The 20,081-nt window shown below is 55.8% G+C and overlaps 2 protein-coding genes across 9 annotated transcripts; one reads left to right on the forward strand and one right to left on the reverse strand.

Moving 5' to 3' along the window:
* Positions 1–352: 352 nt before the first annotated feature.
* cacng6b (calcium voltage-gated channel auxiliary subunit gamma 6b) lies at positions 353–15,817 on the reverse strand. Of its 7 annotated transcripts, none has more exons than XM_088939693.1 (6): positions 15,653–15,817; positions 8,164–8,314; positions 7,556–8,045; positions 6,472–6,546; positions 5,486–5,623; positions 353–2,705 (listed from the first exon to the last, which is right to left on the reverse strand). In XM_088939693.1, exons 3-6 carry the CDS (start codon positions 7,911–7,913, stop codon positions 2,488–2,490), a joined length of 789 nt encoding a protein of 262 aa, XP_088795819.1. In that variant the 5' UTR covers positions 7,914–8,045; positions 8,164–8,314; positions 15,653–15,817; the 3' UTR covers positions 353–2,487. The 7 variants fall into 7 exon arrangements, with proteins under 7 accessions (XP_088795819.1, XP_088795825.1, XP_088795824.1 ...); XM_088939699.1 differs by lacking the exon at positions 15,653–15,817 and adding an exon at positions 9,042–9,347 and having other exon boundaries at positions 8,201–8,314; XM_088939698.1 differs by lacking the exon at positions 15,653–15,817 and adding an exon at positions 9,042–9,347 and having other exon boundaries at positions 8,175–8,314.
* pitpnc1b (phosphatidylinositol transfer protein cytoplasmic 1b) lies at positions 11,443–20,049 on the forward strand. Of its 2 annotated transcripts, none has more exons than XM_088939689.1 (10): positions 11,443–11,621; positions 16,564–16,712; positions 16,943–17,031; positions 17,133–17,140; positions 17,223–17,294; positions 17,956–18,048; positions 18,586–18,741; positions 18,991–19,054; positions 19,352–19,438; positions 19,830–20,049. In XM_088939689.1, the coding sequence occupies exons 1-10, from the start codon at positions 11,574–11,576 to the stop codon at positions 20,021–20,023; spliced, it is 960 nt and encodes a 319-aa protein (XP_088795815.1). In that variant the 5' UTR covers positions 11,443–11,573; the 3' UTR covers positions 20,024–20,049. The 2 variants fall into 2 exon arrangements, with proteins under 2 accessions (XP_088795815.1, XP_088795814.1); XM_088939688.1 differs by lacking the exon at positions 11,443–11,621 and adding an exon at positions 15,885–16,012 and having other exon boundaries at positions 16,569–16,712.
* The last annotated feature ends 32 nt before the right edge of the window (positions 20,050–20,081 follow it).

Genomic DNA, 20,081 nt, shown 5'->3' on the forward strand with positions numbered 1-20,081 from the left:
GAGGGGAGGCCGAGGGCACCGAACTGCAGCCTGCCTGCACCTTCAATACACACACACACACACACACACACACACACACACACACACACATACACACCACGGGCAGGAGCGCTGCCTGTGCTCTCCAGTCCTGCGCTGGGGCAGGGACACCCCAACACGTGGCGAGCGCGACCCAGACCCGGCTTACTGACCCGGTCCGTGTCCAGCCCTCACAGGGACACACGGGCCCAGCCTGTCCCGGAACTCGCGAGCGCCTGCGCCCCGCCCTGCCGCGATGCGGTTCAGGTACCCCCAGCGGACAGCAGGGATTCGCGCTCGTCCGCTGTCGAGGCTGAACAACACAGAGCCCGGAAAAAGAAAAAGGGTTTTTATTTCTCATACACAAAGGACAGGCGCACTGCTCGTCCCCGTGTGTGCACAACACCGATCTTCCCCTCCACTGCGCAGGAGAGAGAGTGAACACACTCGACTCCAACAGCGCAGCCAGCAGCAGGACAGGAGACACAGGGAGAGAGGAGATCACAGAGACCCCTCAGTCATAAACACACAACAACAGGACAGGAGACACAGGGAGAGAGGAGATCACAGAGTACCCCTCAGTAATAAACACACAACAACAGGACAGGAGACACAGGGAGAGAGGAGATCACAGAGTACCCCTCAGTAATAAACACACAACAACAGGACAGGAGACACAGGGAGAGAGGAGATCACAGGGAAGGGCCGAGCAGATTATAGAAACTTGTCTTTAATAAACCCTGGGTAATGTACATCAACAAGCTAAAATACCAACATAACATGACAATGAAAACAACACTTGTCTTTAATTAGACCAGAGCACAACAGTCTTAGTCCCTGTGAGGGAGCAACAGTCTATCCAGGCTGAGAGTCAGTCTGCAGTACAGTGTCCAGTCTGTGTCCAGTCTGAGGGTCAGCCTGCAGTACAGTGTCCAGTCTGAGGGTCAGTGTGCAGTAACGTACAGTGTCCAGTTTGAGAGTCAGTGTGCAGTACAGTACAGTATCCAGTGTGTAGTACAGCACAATGTCCAGTTTTAGTGTCAGTGTGCAGTACAGTGTGGTGTTCAATCTGAGGGTCAGTGTGCAGTACAGTACAGTGTCCAGTCAGTGTCAGTCTATATATAAACACTTTTGTGTCCTGTCCTAATACATTGGCCAGAGTATCTAGAAATACATTGAGGTACAGAGGCAGGAGGTCCTTTACAGTAACGTTCACACTGCACAGTCCACACTTAATTAATCACATTGTACCATTCACTGCAGTGTCCAGTCCACACAATTAATCACACTGCACAGTCCACTGCAGTGTCCAGTCCACACAATTAATCACACTGCACAGTCCACTGCAGTGTCCAGTCCACACTTTAAAAATGACCGGTCTTTACGGTCAGTCAGGCAGTGTATAGTGACTGGTCATTATGAAGTGACCAGTGGTCAGGCAGGCAGTGTACAGAGTCCAGTCTTTACGAAGTGACCGGTGGTTAGGCAGGCAGTGTACAGAGTCCAGAGCTGGAGTCTGAGCTGGACTGGTCAGCGGGTCAGCAGGAGTGGGCCTGGAGCTGGGGTCCGAGCCGGACCGGTCAGCGGGTCAGCAGGAGTGGGTCTGGAGCTGGGGTCCGAGCCGGACCGGTCAGCGGGTCAGCAGGAGTGGGCCTGGAGCTGGGGTCCGAGCCGGACCAGTCAGCGGGTCAGCTGGAGTGGGCCTGGAGCTGGGGTCCGAGCCGGACCGGTCAGCGGGTCAGCTGGAGTGGGCCTGGAGCTGGGGTCCGAGCCGGACCGGTCAGCGGGTCAGCAGGAGTGGGCCTGGAGCTGGGGTCCGAGCCGGACCGGTCAGCGGGTCAGCAGGAGTGGGCCTGGAGCTGGGGTCCGAGGTCAGCGGGTCAGCAGGAGTGGGCGGTCAGTGCGGAGGTCCAGGGGGAGCAGGGCAAGGCCAGGGGTTAGAGAATGTGGACCAGCCGCAGGACAGGGCAGTATCCCTGTGGCTGTTTCTGGGGCTCCCGAGCACCGAGCCCCAGAGCCCCAGAGACCGCGCCAGTCTGCTCCACTCTCCCAGCACAGAGATGAGCGATGGACACAGTTCGACTGGCTTTCGGCTGAGACGCCTTCTGCAGGGAGTCTGTATGACCCCTGCCCCAAACACAGCTGTAAACCGTGCGTGCGTGCGTGCGTGCGTGCGTGCGTGCGAGCGAGCGCCCCCTGCTGCAGTCTCCACCCTGAGCCTTTACCGCTGGGGGTTGTTTTGGAGGTTTCGCCAAGAGTCAGTAGCTTCCTGATCGCGGATGAACGCGCCAGTTACGTCGTATCAGGTCTCTCGCCGTGTCTGTGAGCGTCTGTGTTCAGCAAAGCCCGGATGCGTGTGTGTGTGTGTGTGTGTGTGTGTGTGTGTGTTATATACATATATATACGCGTGCGCTTGTCTTTCTTCATGTGCTTGTTCGTGTGGCTGGCTGCAGGAGGACCTCCGGGCCACTAGGTGGTGCTCCGCTTGCTCAGGCAGCGCTCCCAGGGGCTGGTGGGCAGCGACAGCAGCAGGAAACACACTCCGCCCAGGATCAGAATGGCCCCCGCAGCACCCACACAGGCTACGGACCAGGACAGCTCGTGATGAAGCGGGACGGAGTGGTCGCTGGTCAGCAGGGAGAGGACAGACTGGTGGAACACGATGACCGACACCAGCACCAGCAGCCCTGGGGGACAGAGAGAACCAAGGGTGAGAGCAGGAGAGGAGCGCTGGACACTACAGCACAGTGACCCTGACTGACTGGACACTACAGCACAGTGACCCTGACTGACTGACTGGACACTACAGCACAGTGACCCTGACTGACTGAATGGACACTACAGCACAGAGACACTGACTGGCTGACTGGACACTACAGCACAGTGACCCTGACTGACTGACTGGACACTACAGCACAGTGACACTGACTGACTGACTGACTGGACACTACAGCACAGTGACCCTGACTGACTGACTGGACACTACAGCACAGTGACCCTGACTGACTGAATGGACACTACAGCACAGAGACACTGACTGGCTGACTGGACACTACAGCACAGTGACCCTGAGTGACTGACTGGACACTACAGCACAGAGACGCTGACTGACTGACTGGACACTACAGCACAGTGACGCTGACTGACTGACTGGACACTACAGCACAGAGACGCTGACTGACTGACTGGACACTACAGCACAGTGACGCTGACTGACTGACTGGACACTACAGCACAGAGACACTGACTGACTGACTGGACACTACAGCACAGTGACACTGACTGACTGACTGACTGACTGGATACTACAGCACAGAGACACTGACTGACTGACTGGACACTACAGCACAGTGACACTGACTGACTGGACACTACAGCACAGTGACCCTGACTGACTGGCTGGACACTACAGCACAGTGACCCTGAGTGACTGACTGGACACTACAGCACAGTGACCCTGACTGACTGACTGGACACTACAGCACAGAGACAGTGACTGACTGACTGGACACTACAGCACAGTGACCCTGACTGACTGACTGGACACTACAGCACAGAGACAGTGACTGACTGACTGGACACTACAGCACAGTGACCCTGACTGACTGACTGGACACTACAGCACAGTGACACTGACTGACTGGACACTACAGCACAGTGACACTGACTGACTGACTGGACACTACAGCACAGTGACCCTGACTGACTGACTGGACACTACAGCACAGTGACCCTGACTGACTGACTGGACACTACAGCACAGAGACACTGACTGACTGACTGGACACTACAGCACAGAGACACTGACTGACTGACTGACTGGACACTACAGCACAGTGACCCTGACTGACTGACTGGACACTACAGCACAGTGACCCTGACTGACTGACTGCACACTACAGCACAGAGACCCTGACTGACTGACTGGACACTACAGCACAGAGACCCTGACTGACTGACTGGACACTACAGCACAGTGACCCTGACTGACTGGACACTACAGCACAGAGACACTGAGCATAAGCAGAAAAAATCACATGCGAAAATTTAATCCAGCTCGTGCAAAAACACAGAACATCCCAACAGTTCTGATCTTGTCCGCTCTCAGTGGCCACAGCCTGACCACATTAATGACACCCCAACAAGGGTCACCCCAAACCCCAGGTTAGCAGGAGTGTCCCATTCTTGCTCAACAGAGGAGGTGGGAAGAGGATGTCTGTCAGGCCTTCTCACATGCTTGCACACACACACCTGACACGCTCCCACGGTTGCACGCTCACAGGCTTGCACGCACACACACACACACCTGACACGCTCACACAGTTCCACACTCACAGGCTTGCACACACACACCTGACACGCTCACACGGTTCCACGCTCACACGCTTGCACACACACACCTGACATGCTCACACCTGACACACTTACACAGTTCCACGCTCACATGCTTGCACACACACCTAACACGTTCACACGGTTCCACCCTCACACCTGACACGCTTACACAGTTCCACACTCACAGGCTTGCACACACACCTGACATGCTCACATGCTTGCACACACCTGACACACACACAGGCATGCACGCTTGCACACACACACACCTGACACGCTCCCACGGTTGCACGCTCACAGGCATGCACACACACACACACCTGACACGCTCCCACGGTTGCACGCTCACAGGCTTGCACACACACACACACACACACACACACACACACACACACACACACACACACACACCTGACAAGCTCACACAGTTCCACACTCACAGGCTTGCACACACACCTGACACGCTCACACAGTTCCACACTCACAGGCTTGCACACACACACCTGACACGCTCACACAGTTCCACACTCACAGGCTTGCACACACACACCTGACACGCTCACACAGTTCCACACTCACAGGCTTGCACACACACACCTGACACACTCACACGGTCCCACGCTCACAGGCTTGCACACACATCTGACACGGTTGCACGCTCACATGCTTGCACACACACACCTGACATGCTCACACGGTTCCACGCTCACAGGCTTGCACACACATCTGACACAGTTGCACGCTCACATGCTTGCACACACATCTGACACAGTTGCACGCTCACATGCTTGCACACACATCTGACACAGTTGCACGCTCACATGCTTGCACACACATCTGACACGGTTGCATGCTCACATGCTTGCACACACATCTGACACGGTTGCACGCTCACATGCTTGCACACACATCTGACACAGTTCCACGCTCACATGCTTGCACACACCTGACACACACACACGCATGCACGCTTGCACACACACCTGACACGCTCACAGGCTTGCACACACACCTGACACACTCACACAGTTGCACACTCACAGGCTTGCACACATGCATACCTGACATGCTCACACGCTTGCACACTCACGCATGAGAATGTCCATGCACTTGCACAAGCATGCACACACACCTGACACAATGAAGCAGAAGGACGCTGGTTTCAGCAGAAACTCCACCCCTTTACTGAGCGCCATCGTGATGCAGATAGAGCCCATGACCATCATGGTGATGCTCAGCAGAGACAGAATTGAGGCGGAGATATTGAGACCTGAGAGAGGGAGGAGAGAGAGAGAGAGGTGGGGTTAATAAGTCAGGACAGGACTGAAGTGCCCCTGAACTGTTGAAAGGAAAGGAAAGGAGATGGAAGGAATTTTGAGAGAAGGAGAACTTCAAATACAGAGAGACTGAATGTGTAAATATAACCAAATATTGTAGTCAGTTAGGTATTCTTTCTCAACACAGGGACGAAACTGGGGCCAGTCTGGACTGTGGGACTGAGGGTCTGGACTGAGGGTCTGGACTGTGGGACTGAGGGTCTGGACTGAGGGTCTGGACTGTGGGACTGTGGGTCTGGACTGTGGGACTGTGACTCTGGACTGTGGGACTGTGGGACTGGACTGAGGGTCTGGACTGTGGGACTGAGGGTCTGGACTATGGGACTGTGGGACTGGACTGAGGGTCTGTGGGACTGAGGGTCTGGACTGTGGGACTGTGACTCTGGACTGTGGGACTGTGGGACTGAGGGTCTGGACTATGGGACTGTGGGACTGGACTGAGGGTCTGTGGGACTGAGGGTCTGGACTGTGGGACTGTGGGACTGGACTGTGGGACTGTGGGACTGGACTGAGGGTCTGGACTGTGGGACTGTGGGACTGGACCAGGGTTTGTACAGCTGGCCTATTCAAACACTTGTGCACTCTGTCTTGGGGCACTATGGGTCCCCATTCTGTAGCACGTGTACTGATGTAGCGCCCTGAGTGTGTGCTGCCGTTTGTGAGGAACCGTGCCAATACTCAGACACAGGCCAGGTCTTTGTATAACTGCTGACAGGTGTGTGTTTGGTGTGTCTGCAGCAGGAGGTGTCTGGACATGTACACACGAGGACGCGGCCCTTACTCTTCGTCGTTGTCTTCTTGAAGATGACCGCGTTCTCCCCTGAGGTGAAGAATTTGAAGTAAGTGCAGTTTGATTCTGGAAGGGGGGCAGAGAGGAGGTGGGTTAAAGGTTGTTAAATCCCAGCAACAAAATTTATTGTGACGGTATCGCAAAATGTGACAAATTCGGAATTGAGCACAAAGCGGTGAACTTTGTGAGAGTGCTGTAAGAGGCCATGTGGTCGAGAGCTTGTGAGAACTGTGACGTGATGCGGCCCTTCCTGCTCACTAGTCCCCGTGCCGCCTGGTGTGCTGTGATGCAGAGTGAATAGTCCAGGTTGTGCAGCAGGTCTTTCCCACGGTGTGACCTGCAGCAGCGCTGACAAGTAAGTGGTGTCTGTGGGTAAAAGCGTGTGGAAGAGGAGAGCCGTGTTCCTGCTGGGCTGAGAGCTGATTCACACGCCTGCGTGTTCACAGTGGAATAGAGCTGCTTCACCTCGCCGGCAGTGCTGTTGCCTCGTTCTGAGTCTCGGAGCCTGGCGCTGGGCTGTCTGTGATGGCAATGAGAGGTCTTACACCTCACTGTGCACATTTTACTTCTCTTGTGATTGGAAATGCACTCTGTGATTCTTTCTAACCCTGAGATATAAAAATGGCCTTGCAGTTAGCCTTTAATAAAGACACAGTGACCCTGACTGACTGGACACTACAGCACAGAGACACTGACTGACTGACTGGACACTACAGCACAGTGACCCTGACTGACTGACTGGACACTACAGCACAGTGACCCTGACTGACTGACTGGACACTACAGCACAGAGACACTGACTGACTGACTGGACACTACAGCACAGTGACCCTGACTGACTGACTGGACACTACAGCACAGTGACCCTGACTGACTGGACACTACAGCACAGAGACACTGACTGACTGGACACTACAGCACAGTGACGCTGACTGACTGACTGGACACTACAGCACAGTGACGCTGACTGACTGACTGGACACTACAGCACAGTGACCCTGACTGAGTGGACTGTCACTGGCTGGTCTCTGGTCAGTGGACTGTGGTCACAGTGTGGATCCCCCACTCCCCTCACCTCCGGGCAGCTCGGCCGGCCCACAGCTCTCCCTCTCGGGGTCCACGTCCGACACCCACAGCGTGCGCAGGCACTTCTTCCACAGCCCGTAGTGCGCGGCCAGGCACGTCTGGTTCCCGTAGAAGCTCTTGGGGGGGCTGAGCTCCACCCAGAACTCGGTGCCAACGCCCAGGACCGTCAGGGTCACGCCCACGATGGCCACGAAGAAGGCCAGCTTGATCTTGCCCTCCTGGCTGTCGCTCAAGGCCGAGGCCCCGCCCGCCCGGCGCTTCGCCCCGCCCCGGGCCCCGCCCCCGGCCCCGCCCCCAGGCCCGGCGCCCCGCCCCTCCTCCTCCTGCATGAAGAAGTTGGACCACATGGCGACTTCGGCGAGGTTCGCCAAACCGAGAGCACGGGGGGGCGAGGAGGTGGAACTAGGCCCGGCGCGCCCGCAGGGAGGGGGGCAGGAGCAGGGGAGGAGGAGGACGGCGGAGGGAGCGGCCTTTCACGCCTGAAAGACAGCGGACAGACAGAGAGGAAGCTGGTCAGTCGGTCACTGTCTCTCCGTCCCTCCTGTCCTGTCCTGGTCCCCCCCAGACAGCTCTGTCTCTGTCTGCCTGTCCACCCACCCTGGAGAGACCTGGGATGAAGCAGACAGACGCAGACCTTGCGTCCAGTCCAGTTCGTGTGTCCAGCAGCCCGGGTCTGTCTGTCCCCCACGGTCTGTCCCTCTGTCTCACGCGGAGCTCTTCGGTCCTCTGAGCCACGGCATCCTTAGATCTGACCAAGACAAGGACAGAGGGAGCATATCAGTACACACTAACACTGCACTGAGAGAGAGAGAGGGGTCATGCAGAACGTCTTAACCTCAGACTTGACACACTGTGACATCACCACTGCTTTACACCGAGAGTAGCGGGAGTCTTGAACAAGCTGCTCCTCCCTGCTGCCAAAGCCCAGGCTTTGCGAGATCCTTCAGGAAATGGGTGAAGACGAATCGAGGAGTCTCTGAAGTGAGACTTCCAGCTGTTTGCAGCCTGTGGTAATCCAATACAGAGCACAACGCAGACAGACAGCGAGGTCCGCAGAGCAGCGAGCCGGCAGGCAGACAGACAGACTGACTGACGGGGCACCAGGACGGACTGGGACTGTTGCAGTTACTGAGCTCTGCCGCTGCGCCTGTGTGAAGGCTCTCCTGCACACCGGCCATCGCCGCCGCCTCCGGGTGACTTTAAGGCTGAGACGGTACAGGGAGACCTGGAATACAGGCAGTACCGGCACGAACAGCGCCCACCCCCACGCCTCGCGTCCCCCTTACACGGTTCACAGCAGCAACAGTCACGAGACGGCCGCTCCGACTAATAACAACATCCACGGCTACCGCACAACCCAGCGAGGAGCAATCCCAGTCCAGACTGGCCACCACAGCACACGCAATCGCAGCGTCAACACCCCGCGCACCGCCAAGTCATGCTCGCCTCGTGCAGGGTGAGCGCTCCTGGCTGACCTGTGCAGAGTCTCGGGCTCTCGGACTGAGAGACGACTGCTGACCCCCAGCTGCTGCTACTGCCTGCGCCTGCCGAGTGTGTGTGCGTGTGTCTCTGGTCTCACAGCGTGTGTGCGTGTGTCTCTCACAGCGTGTGTGTCTCTGGTCTCACAGCGTGTGTGCGCGTGTCTCTGGTCTCACAGTGTGTGTGTCTCTGGTCTCACAGTGTGTGTGCGTGTGTCTTTCACAGTGTGTGTGTCTCTGGTCTCACAGTGTGTGTGTGTGTGTGTGTGTGTCTCTCACAGCGTGTGTGTCTCTGGTCTCACAGCGTTGTGTGTGGCTGGGAGTCTCTCAGTGTGTGTGTGGCCTCACCCTGTGCTATTTACAGCACGCACCTGTTAATGACACTAACGGGGGGTGGGGGAGAGATCCCACAGACGGCTGCCCCCTCGCTCTCCACTTTCGCCACACGAAAAACAACACCAGCCCCTCCAGTACCCCTGGCCCTCACCCAGGGGCACCCCAAGACAGAAGGGGTTCTTACAGTCACCCCAAGACTGTGTGCAAATCCAGCTTCGGGCCTTTCGGCAGACTGTCCCTCCAGCGTGTTTGAGAGCTGTCCCTAGCTTCACCAGCTGGGGAGTCTCAGACTGCTGTCAGCGTCAGTGAGTGTGATTATAATCCCAGTGAAGAACTAGTCCAGCTCCCAGTGCAGTCAGTCCAGTCCAGCCTGGAGAGCCTCAGACTGCTGTCAGCGTCAGTGAGTCTGATTATCATCCCAGTGAAGAACTAGTCCAGCTCCCAGTGCAGCCAGTCCAGTCCAGCCTGGAGAGTATCAGACTGCTCTGTCAGTGTCAGTCAGTCTGATTATAATCCCAGTGAAGAACTAGTCCAGCTCCCAGTCCAGTCAGTCCAGTCCAGCCTGGAGAGTATCAGACTGCTCTGTCAGTGTCAGTGAGTCTGATTATCATCCCAGTGAAGAACTAGTCCAGATCCCAGTCCAGTCAGTCCAGTCCAGCCTGGAGAGTCTCAGACTGCTCTGTCAGTGTCAGTGAGTCTGATTATAATCCCAGTGAAGAACTAGTCCAGCTCCCAGTCCAGTCTCATTGAGATGCTCTTCGTTATGTTGACGGTGATGATGATGATGATGGTTGCAGTGTGAAATGTGACAATACTGACATCTAGTGGTGAATATGAGTTAAATCAAACACACAAGACAGGAAACAAAAAGAGCAAACAGGAAGTTAGGAAATATCTGTATTTCCGATGATCACTGTCACTCAGGCAAGCATCATCATCGCTGATGTTACTTTCCAGAGATGATCATTTCCGACAGCACGGCTGAGCTCTGTTTGAATTGTATTTGCATGTCATTTTCATAGTCAAATACCTGACAGCTCAAGACACTTCCTCTGCCCCCTCTCTCTTTCCCTCTGTCCTTGACACACGTGAGGAGAGGACACCGGTGTAACCCCAGATATCGAATAGACTAGGGATCTAGTGACACTGAGACACTGGGGATCTAGTGACACTGAGACACTGGGGATCTAGTGACACTAAGACACTGGGGATCTGTAGTGACACTGAGACACTGGGGATCTAGTGACACTGAGGCACTGGGGATCTAGTGACACTGAGACACTGGGGATCTAGTGACACTAAGACACTGGGGATCTGTAGTGACACTGAGACACTGGGGATCTAGTGACACCGAGACACTGGGGATCTAGTGACACTGAGACACTGGGGATCTGTAGTGACACTGAGACACTGGGGATCTAGTGACACTGAGACACTGGGGATCTGTAGTGACACTGAGACACTGGGGATCTAGTGACACCGAGACACTGGGGATCTAGTGACACCGAGACACTGGGGATCTGTAGTGACACTGAGACACTGGGGATCTAGTGACACTGAGACACTGGGGATCTGTAGTGACACTGAGACACTGGGGATCTGAAGTGACACTGAGACACCGGGGATCTAGTGACACCGAGACACTGGGGATCTGAAGTGAGACTGGAGATATATTGACCCAGAGACACTGGGGATCTCTAGTGACACTGAGACACTGGGGATCTGTAGTGATATTGGGAATCTAGTGACATAGAGACACTGGGGCTCTGTAGTGACAGTGGAGGTAGGAACTGGACAGACCTGGCTGTCCAGAGAGGACAGGCTCAGCTTCCATAGTCTAGACACAGAAACTGGAAACAGACAGACCTGTCTGCCCAGAGAGGAAGAGAGAGAGGAGCTCAGGTAGTGTGGGCAGGGCTCTGAGGAGAGAGAGAGAGGAGCTCAGGTAGTGTGGGCAGGGCTCTGAGGAGAGAGAGAGAGGAGCTCAGGTAGTGTGGGCAGGGCTTGTGTACAGGAATGTGTCTGTAACAAACCTGATTTCTGATAAACAGAGACAGGAGAAGAAGCAGCAGAGAGTGAAACAAGAAAGTGAAGAGACTCCAGAGTGTCAGAGACACAGTCAGGACAGACGCCACACCGATAAAGAGACACAGACAGCGCCTTCCATTTGCTGTGGAAACTCCAGGAGCCACGATGCTGATGAAGGAATACAGGATCTGCATGCCTTTAACTGTGGAGGAGGTAGGACAGTGAGAGAGGGACTGTCCAGGACAGGACTGTGGACATAGGACAGTGAGAGAGGGACTGTCCAGGACAGGACTGTGGAGGTAGGACAGTGATAGAGAAAGAGACTGTCCAGGACAGGACTGTGGAGGTAGGACAGTGATAGAGAGAGAGACTGTCCAGGACAGGACTGTGGAGGTAGGACAGTGAGAGAGAGACTGTCCAGGACAGGACTGTGGAGGTAGGACAGTGAGAGAGAGACTGTCCAGGACAGGACTGTGGAGGTAGGACAGTGAGAGAGAGACTGTCCAGGACAGGACTGTGGAGGTAGGACAGTGAGAGAGAGAGACACTGTCCAGGACAGGACTGTGGAGGTAGGACAGTGAGAGAGAGAGAGACTGTCCAGGACAGGACTGTGGAGGTAGGACAGTGAGAGAGAGACTGTCCAGGACAGGACTGTGGAGGTAGGACAGTGAGAGAGAGACTGTCCAGGACAGGACTGTGGAGGTAGGACAGTGAGAGAGAGAGAGACTGTCCAGGACAGGACTGTGGAGGTAGGACAGTGAGAGAGGGACTGTCCAGGACAGGACTGTGGAGGTAGGACAGTGAGAGAGGGACTGTCCAGGACAGGACTGTGGACATAGGACAGTGAGAGAGGGACTGTCCAGGACAGGACTGTGGAGGTAGGACAGTGAGAGAGGGACAGTCCAGGACAGGACTGTGGACGTAGGACAGTGAGAGAGGGACTGTCCAGGACAGGACTGTGGAGGTAGGACAGTGAGAGAGAGACTGTCCAGGACAGGACTGTGGAGGTAGGACAGTGAGAGAGAGAGAGAGACTGTCCAGGAGAGGACTGTGGAGGTAGGACAGTGAGAGAGAGAGAGAGACTGTCCAGGACAGGACTGTGGAGGTAGGACAGTGAGAGAGAGAGAGACTGTCCAGGACAGGACTGTGGAGGTAGGACAGTGAGAGAGAGAGAGACTGTCCAGGACAGGACTGTGGAGGTAGGACAGTGAGAGAGAGAGAGACTGTCCAGGACAGGACTGTGGAGGTAGGACAGTGAGAGAGAGAGACTGTCCAGGACAGGACTGTGGAGGTAGGACAGTGAGAGAGGGACTGTCCAGGACAGGACTGTGGAGGTAGGACAGTGAGAGAGAGAGAGAGAGACTGTCCAGGACAGGACTGTGGACATAGGACAGTGAGAGAGAGAGAGAGAGAGACTGTCCAGGACAGGACTGTGGAGGTAGGACAGTGAGAGAGGGACTGTCCAGGACAGGACTGTGGAGGTAGGACAGTGAGAGAGAGGGACTGTCCAGGACAGGACTGTGGAGGTAGGACAGTGAGAGAGAGAGAGAGACTGTCCAGGACAGGACTGTGGAGGTAGGACAGTGAGAGAGAGAGAGACTGTCCAGGACAGGACTGTGGAGGTAGGACAGTGAGAGAGAGAGAGACTGTCCAGGACAGGACTGTGGAGGTAGGACAGTGAGAGAGAGAGAGAGACTGTCCAGGACAGGACTGTGGAGGTAGGACAGTGAGAGAGAGAGAGACTGTCCAGGACAGGACTGTGGAGGTAGGACAGTGAGAGAGAGAGAGACTGTCCAGGACAGGACTGTGGAGGTAGGACAGTGAGAGAGAGACTGTCCAGGACAGGACTGTGGAGGTTGGACAGTGAGAGAGAGAGAGACTGTCCAGGACAGGACTGTGGAGGTTGGACAGTGAGAGAGAGAGAGACTGTCCAGGACAGGACTGTGGAGGTAGGACAGTGAGAGAGAGAGAGACTGTCCAGGACAGGACTGTGGAGGTAGGACAGTGAGAGAGAGACTCTCCAGGACAGGACTGTGGAGGTAGGACAGTGAGAGAGAGACTGTCCAGGACAGGACTGTGGAGGTAGGACAGTGAGAGAGAGAGAGACTGTCCAGGACAGGACTGTGGAGGTAGGACAGTGAGAGAGAGAGAGACTGTCCAGGACAGGACTGTGGAGGTAGGACAGTGAGAGAGAGACTGTCCAGGACAGGACTGTGGAGGTAGGACAGTGAGAGAGAGACTGTCCAGGACAGGACTGTGGAGGTAGGACAGTGAGAGAGAGAGAGACTGTCCAGGACAGGACTGTGGAGGTAGGACAGTGAGAGAGAGAGAGACTGTCCAGGACAGGACTGTGGAGGTAGGACAGTGAGAGAGAGACTGTCCAGGACAGGACTGTGGAGGTAGGACAGTGAGAGAGAGACTGTCCAGGACAGGACTGTGGAGGTAGGACAGTGAGAGAGAGAGAGACTGTCCAGGACAGGACTGTGGAGGTAGGACAGTGAGAGAGAGAGAGACTGTCCAGGACAGGACTGTGGAGGTAGGACAGTGAGAGAGGGACTGTCCTTCGGAGGAGGAGAGCAGAGGGATGGAGCCAGTTCAGAGAGGGGGGTTATTAGGAGGCCATGATGGGTAAAGGCGAGGGGGAACTTTGGTCAGGACACCGGGGTAACACCCCTACTCCTCTCGAGAGACGCCCCGGGATTGGTAATGACCACAGAGAGTCAGGACCTCGGTTTGACGTCTCATCTGAAGGACGGCGCCTGTTTCCAGTCTAGTGTCCCCGTCACTGTACTGGGGCATCAGGAGCCACACAGCCCGCAGGGTGAGCGCCCCCTGCTGGCCCCACTGACGCCTCTCCCTGCAGCAGGCTGAGCTGTCCAGGAGTCTCCCTGCGGGTGCTGGCCAGGCTCGGCCTGCTGGGCTCCGGGGGGCTGCAGTCAGTCAGTCAGTGTCACCGAGCTGTTCCCTGTGCTGCACACCCCCCCCCCTGCTGCCAGCTCTTATCTGCTCCGATCTGCTGCTCCAGCGCCGCGGCGCTGTTTACCCCCGAACGAGTCGAGCTGGTTCTGCCGGGCCTGCGGCCATGCTCGCGCGAGAGAGACGCACACCCCGCGTGCTCACACACATCCCACCCGAGAGTGCACAGCCCCCAGCGCACCCCTCTTTCAGCCACACGCAGCCAGACAGACAGGGACAGACACAGAGAGTCTGTGTCTCTGTGGGGAGAGACACAGAGACAGACAGACAGGGGGAGAGACAGATGTGGGACACAGAGACAGACAGGGGGAGAGACTGCTGTGGGACACAGAGACAGACAGACAGGGGGAGAGACTGATGTGGGACACAGAGACAGACAGACAGGGGGAGAGACTGATGTGGGACACAGAGACAGACAGGGGGAGAGACTGCTGTGGGACACAGAGACAGACAGACAGGGGGAGAGACTGATGTGGGACACAGAGACAGACAGATGGGGGGAGAGACTGATGTGGGACACAGAGACAGACAGGGGGAGAGACTGCTGTGGGACACAGAGACAGACAGACAGGGGGAGAGACTGATGTGGGACACAGAGACAGACAGACAGGGGGAGAGACAGATGTGGGACACAGAGACAGACAGACGGGGGGAGAGACAGATGTGGGACACAGAGACAGACAGACGGGGGGAGAGACTGATGTGGGACACAGAGACAGACAGACGGGGAGAGACTGATGTGGGACACAGAGACAGACAGACGGGGAGAGACTGCTGTGGGACACAGAGACAGACAGACAGGGGGAGAGACTGCTGTGGGACACAGAGACAGACAGACAGGGAGAGACTGCTGTGGGACACTGAGACAGACAGACAGGGGGAGAGACAGATGTGGGACACAGAGACAGACAGACAGGGGGAGAGACAGATGTGGGACACAGAGACAGACAGACAGGGGGAGAGACAGATGTGGGACACAGAGACAGACAGACGGGGAGAGAGACAGATGTGGGACACAGAGACAGACAGACGGGGGGAGAGACAGATGTGGGACACAGAGACAGACAGACGGGGGGAGAGACAGATGTGGGACACAGAGACAGACAGACAGGGGGAGAGACAGATGTGGGACACAGAGACAGACGGAACAGAACTGCGACTCTCCCGCATCACCAGAACTGAACCCACGGCAGCTCCCCGCGTCATCGGTGCTCTGCCACCCACCAGATTAGAGTATAATAATCATCATTAGAATAAGAATACTGTACCGGCTTTTCGTGGCTTCTAAACGGATAACAACTGAAAAGACCATCCGTCAGCGGTGCACGACCTGAATGTGCGCATTTTCTCCACAGCGGTCTCGAGACGATGATGGAAAAATATTTTTTTTTATCAAATGAACAGCTCAGACGGACTCCGACTTTCCATCAATTAAGATGGCAGCTAGCTGGCTTCGCTCCTATTGGAATGCGTTAGCGAACTGGCGCCCTTAACAAACATGTCCGGCATCGCCTGCCCCAACCCTAACGTCGCTTTATTGGGAATGGGACGGCTGCATTGCACATGCGCGGAAGTGGATGTGAAGTTAGCCGGCGGCCATACTGGAGGAGGAAATCTGTTTTCTGCAGGTTCAAATGTATTCAAATTCCTACCGAGACATGGTCACACCAGTCTCCAGTATTCATTTACACTGACAGACCAGAGAAGCAGTAGATTGAGACATGAAAGTGAATACTTCATTACATAGGCTGTAACTGGAGCATTGCATACTGTCCAGTCAGTCAGTCAGTGTCGCTGTGCTGTAGTGTCCAGTCAGTCAGTCAGGGTCTCTGTGCTGTAGTGTCCAGTCAGTCAGGGTCACTGTGCTGTAGTGTCCAGTCAGTCAGTCAGTGTCGCTGTGCTGTAGTGTCCAGTCAGTCAGTGTCACTGTGCTGTAGTGTCCAGTCAGTCAGTCAGAGTCACTGTGCTGTAGTGTCCAGTCAGTCAGTCAGTGTCGCTGTGCTGTAGTGTCCAGTCAGTCAGTCAGTGTCGCTGTGCTGTAGTGTCCAGTCAGTCAGTCAGGGTCACTGTGCTGTAGTGTCCAGTCAGTCAGTGTCACTGTGCTGTAGTGTCCAGTCAGTCAGTCAGGGTCACTGTGCTGTAGTGTCCAGTTGGTCAGTGTGGTTTCTGCTCTGTCCAGTACAGGGTGGGGCAGCTGTATATGATCAGTAAACACAGCAGTGAGCAGAGCGGAGGAGGGGAGGGAGTGGAGGTCGTCCAGAACGAGCCCCACTCTGATGCTGCCCACGGGCTGGGGCAGTACACAGAGAAACGCATCTACCTGAGCAGGTCAGCAGCACCTCCGCAGGGGCCAGGGCTGGCATAGAGTCTCTGTGTCCCTGTGTCCCTGAGTGTCCCTGTGTCCCTGAGTGTCCCTGTGTCCCTGAGTGTCTCCGTGTCCCTGAGTGTCTCTGCGTCCCTGTATCTCTGTGTCTCTGTATCTTCCTGTCCCCGAGTGTCTGTCTCTGGGTTCCTGCCTCTCTCAGTCTCTCCTTTCCTCTGTCCCTCTGTGAGGACAGCAAGCTTCCCAGCTGGATGAAGACGTTTGTTCCCCGAACCTTCTACGTCACTGAGAAAGCCTGGAACTACTACCCCTACACGCTGACAGGTCTGTCCCCCTCCGAGAGCCCGTCCTCGTGTTCGCTGTCACGCGCAGGAGCAGGCTGAACTGACCTCTCTCTCTTCCTCTCCCGGGACACTGGCGCCCAGAGTACACCGTGAGTACACAGGCCGCCCCCGCCTCGCCCTGTCCGGCGCCAGCGTCGGGCATCGCCTGACAGCCCCTCTGTCTGCCCGCAGTGCTCCTTCCTGCCCAGGTTCCACATCCGCATCGAGACCAGGTTCGAGGACAACAATGGAAGCAGCAACAATGTGAGTAACGCTGAGTCTGTGTAGCTGGTCAGTGTCCAGTCAGTGTCCAGTCAGTCAGTCAGTGTCTCTGTGCTGTAGTGTCCAGTCAGTCAGTCAGGGTCACTGTGCTGTAGTGTCCAGTCAGTCAGTGTCTCTGTGCTGTAGTGTCCAGTCAGTCAGTCAGGGTCTCTGTGCTGTAGTGTCCAGTCAGTCAGTCAGGGTCTCTGTGCTGTAGTGTCCAGTCAGTCAGTCAGGGTCACTGTGCTGTAGTGTCCAGTCAGTCAGTCAGTGTCTCTGTGCTGTAGTGTCCAGTCAGTCAGTCAGTGTCTCTGTGCTGTAGTGTCCAGTCAGTCAGTCAGGGTCACTGTGCTGTAGTGTCCAGTCAGTCAGTCAGTGTCTCTGTGCTGTAGTGTCCAGTCAGTCAGTCAGTGTCGCTGTGCTGTAGTGTCCAGTCAGTCAGTCAGTGTCGCTGTGCTGTAGTGTCCAGTCAGTCAGTCAGTGTCTCTGTGCTGTAGTGTCCAGTCAGTCAGTCAGGGTCACTGTGCTGTAGTGTCCAGTCAGTCAGTCAGTGTCTCTGTGCTGTAGTGTCCAGTCAGTCAGTCAGGGTCTCTGTGCTGTAGTGTCCAGTCAGTCAGTGACTGGCCGGTATGACTGCTGGTCTTTAACAGACTTTGTGTTCCAGGTCTTTGGTGATAACCCCACTCCCTGTGAGGACGTGTGTTTCCTGGACATTGCAACTGAAGACATTCCAGAGAAGTATTACAAAGAGAGTGAGGTATAACATGACTGTATCAACCCCTCTGTCTCTCCATCTGTCTCTCTCTCCAGCTCTCTCTGTCACTGTGTCATCCCATCTCATTCTTAATGCTCTGTAGTGTCCAGTCAGTCAGTGTCACTGTGCTGTAGTGTCCAGTCAGTCAGTCAGTCAGGGTCGCTGTGCTGTAGTGTCCAGTCAGTCAGTCAGTGTCTCTGTGCTGTAGTGTCCATCAGTCAGTCAGGGTCGCTGTGCTGTAGTGTCCAGTCAGTCAGTCAGTGTCTCTGTGCTGTAGTGTCCAGTCAGTCAGTGTCTCTGTGCTGTAGTGTCCAGTCAGTCAGTCAGGGTCACTGTGCTGTAGTGTCCAGTCAGTCAGTCAGTGTCTCTGTGCTGTAGTGTCCAGTCAGTCAGTCAGGGTCACTGTGCTGTAGTGTCCAGTCAGTCAGTCAGGGTCTCTGTGCTGTAGTGTCCAGTCAGTCAGTCAGGGTCACTGTCCTGTAGTGTCCAGTCAGCCAGTGTCTCTGTGCTGAAGGGTATGAACTGTCTTTCCTGTCTCAGGACCTGCAGAAGTTTGTGTCGGTGAAGACGGGACGGGGCCCCCTGGTGGCCGGCTGGCGGAATGACACCAGCCCCATCATGTGCTCCTACAAGAGAGTGGAGGCCAGGTTCGAGGTGTACGGCCTGCAGGGCCGCACGGAGAGCTTCATCCACAAGGTACGTGGTTTGGGGGGACAGGGACTGGGGGGTGTGGGGTACAGGGTCCAGAGAGTGTGGTGAAGGAGAGAGGCTGTGAGTGTTCTGGGGCTGTTAACCCCCCCGGCTGCCTCAGTACTTCATCAGGCTGTGTTAATGTTCCTTTCTCTCCAGAACATCAGAGACATCCTGCTGACTGGTCATCGCCAGGCTGTGGCGTGGGCTGCCTCAGTACTTCATCAGGCTGTGTTAATGTTCCTTTCTCTCCAGAACATCAGAGACATCCTGCTGACTGGTCATCGCCAGGCTGTGGCGTGGATTGATGAATGGCATGGTGAGGGTCATAACTGCCCTGATATTACTGGGACTGATGTCATCTTATTATAAAATACAGAGCCTGATCTACACTGTACTGTATCTACAGAGCCTGATCTACACTGTACTGTATCTACAGAGCAGATCCACACTGTACTGTATCTACAGAGCCTGATCTACACTGTACTGTATCTACAGAGCAGATCCACACTGTACTGTATCTACAGAGCCTGATCTACACTGTACTGTATCTACAGAGCCTGATCTACACTGTACTGTATCTACAGAGCAGGTTTTGTTGTCTCTCTGTGCTCAGGGATGAGTATGGAGGAGGTGAGGAAGTTTGAGAAGGAGATGCAGCAACAGACCAACAACAAGCTGAAATCGACCCTGATCAACAAAGGTACTGAGACAGTGAGGGGGGCAGATACAGTGAGGGGGGGTACAGAAGGGTAGTTACAGAGGGGTGAGGACAGGGAGGGGGCAGATGAGGTGGGTGGGGGTACAGAGGGGTGAGGATAGGGAGGGGGCAGATGCAGGTGGGTGGGGGTACAGAGGGGTGAGGATAGGGAGGGGGCAGATGAGGTGGGTGGGGGTACAGAGGGGTGAGGATAGGGAGGGGGCAGATGCAGGTGGGTGGGGGTACAGAGGGGTGAGGATAGGGAGGGGGCAGATGCAGGTGGGTGGGGGTACAGAAGGGTGAGGATAGGGAGGGGGCAGATGCAGGTGGGTGGGGGTACAGAGGGGTAGTTACGGGGGTAGATGTGCAGCTGACCCCGCCCCTCTCTCCCCAGCGCCCCCCCCTCGCGCCCCCTTCTCCCGCTCGCTCTCCGTCACGCGCCGCCCCCACGGCCCCCCAGCAGCTCCTGAGAGTGCACTCCTCCACCGAGTGATGCCGGCCTGCGCGCCAGCAGGGGGCGCCGCGGGCACTGTCGCCCAGGGGAGGCTGGGGGGGTGGGGGGTCTTGGCCGTGTCGCGTGTGCAGTGAGAAACACGAGCAGCAGCAGGAAACGCCCTGTGTGTCTCCGAGTCTCTGTGTGTGTCTG

This window comes from Atractosteus spatula, chromosome 22 (assembly GCF_055471065.1).
Source record: "Atractosteus spatula isolate fAtrSpa1 chromosome 22, fAtrSpa1.hap1, whole genome shotgun sequence".
NCBI classification, from domain to species: Eukaryota; Metazoa; Chordata; class Actinopteri; order Semionotiformes; family Lepisosteidae; genus Atractosteus; species Atractosteus spatula.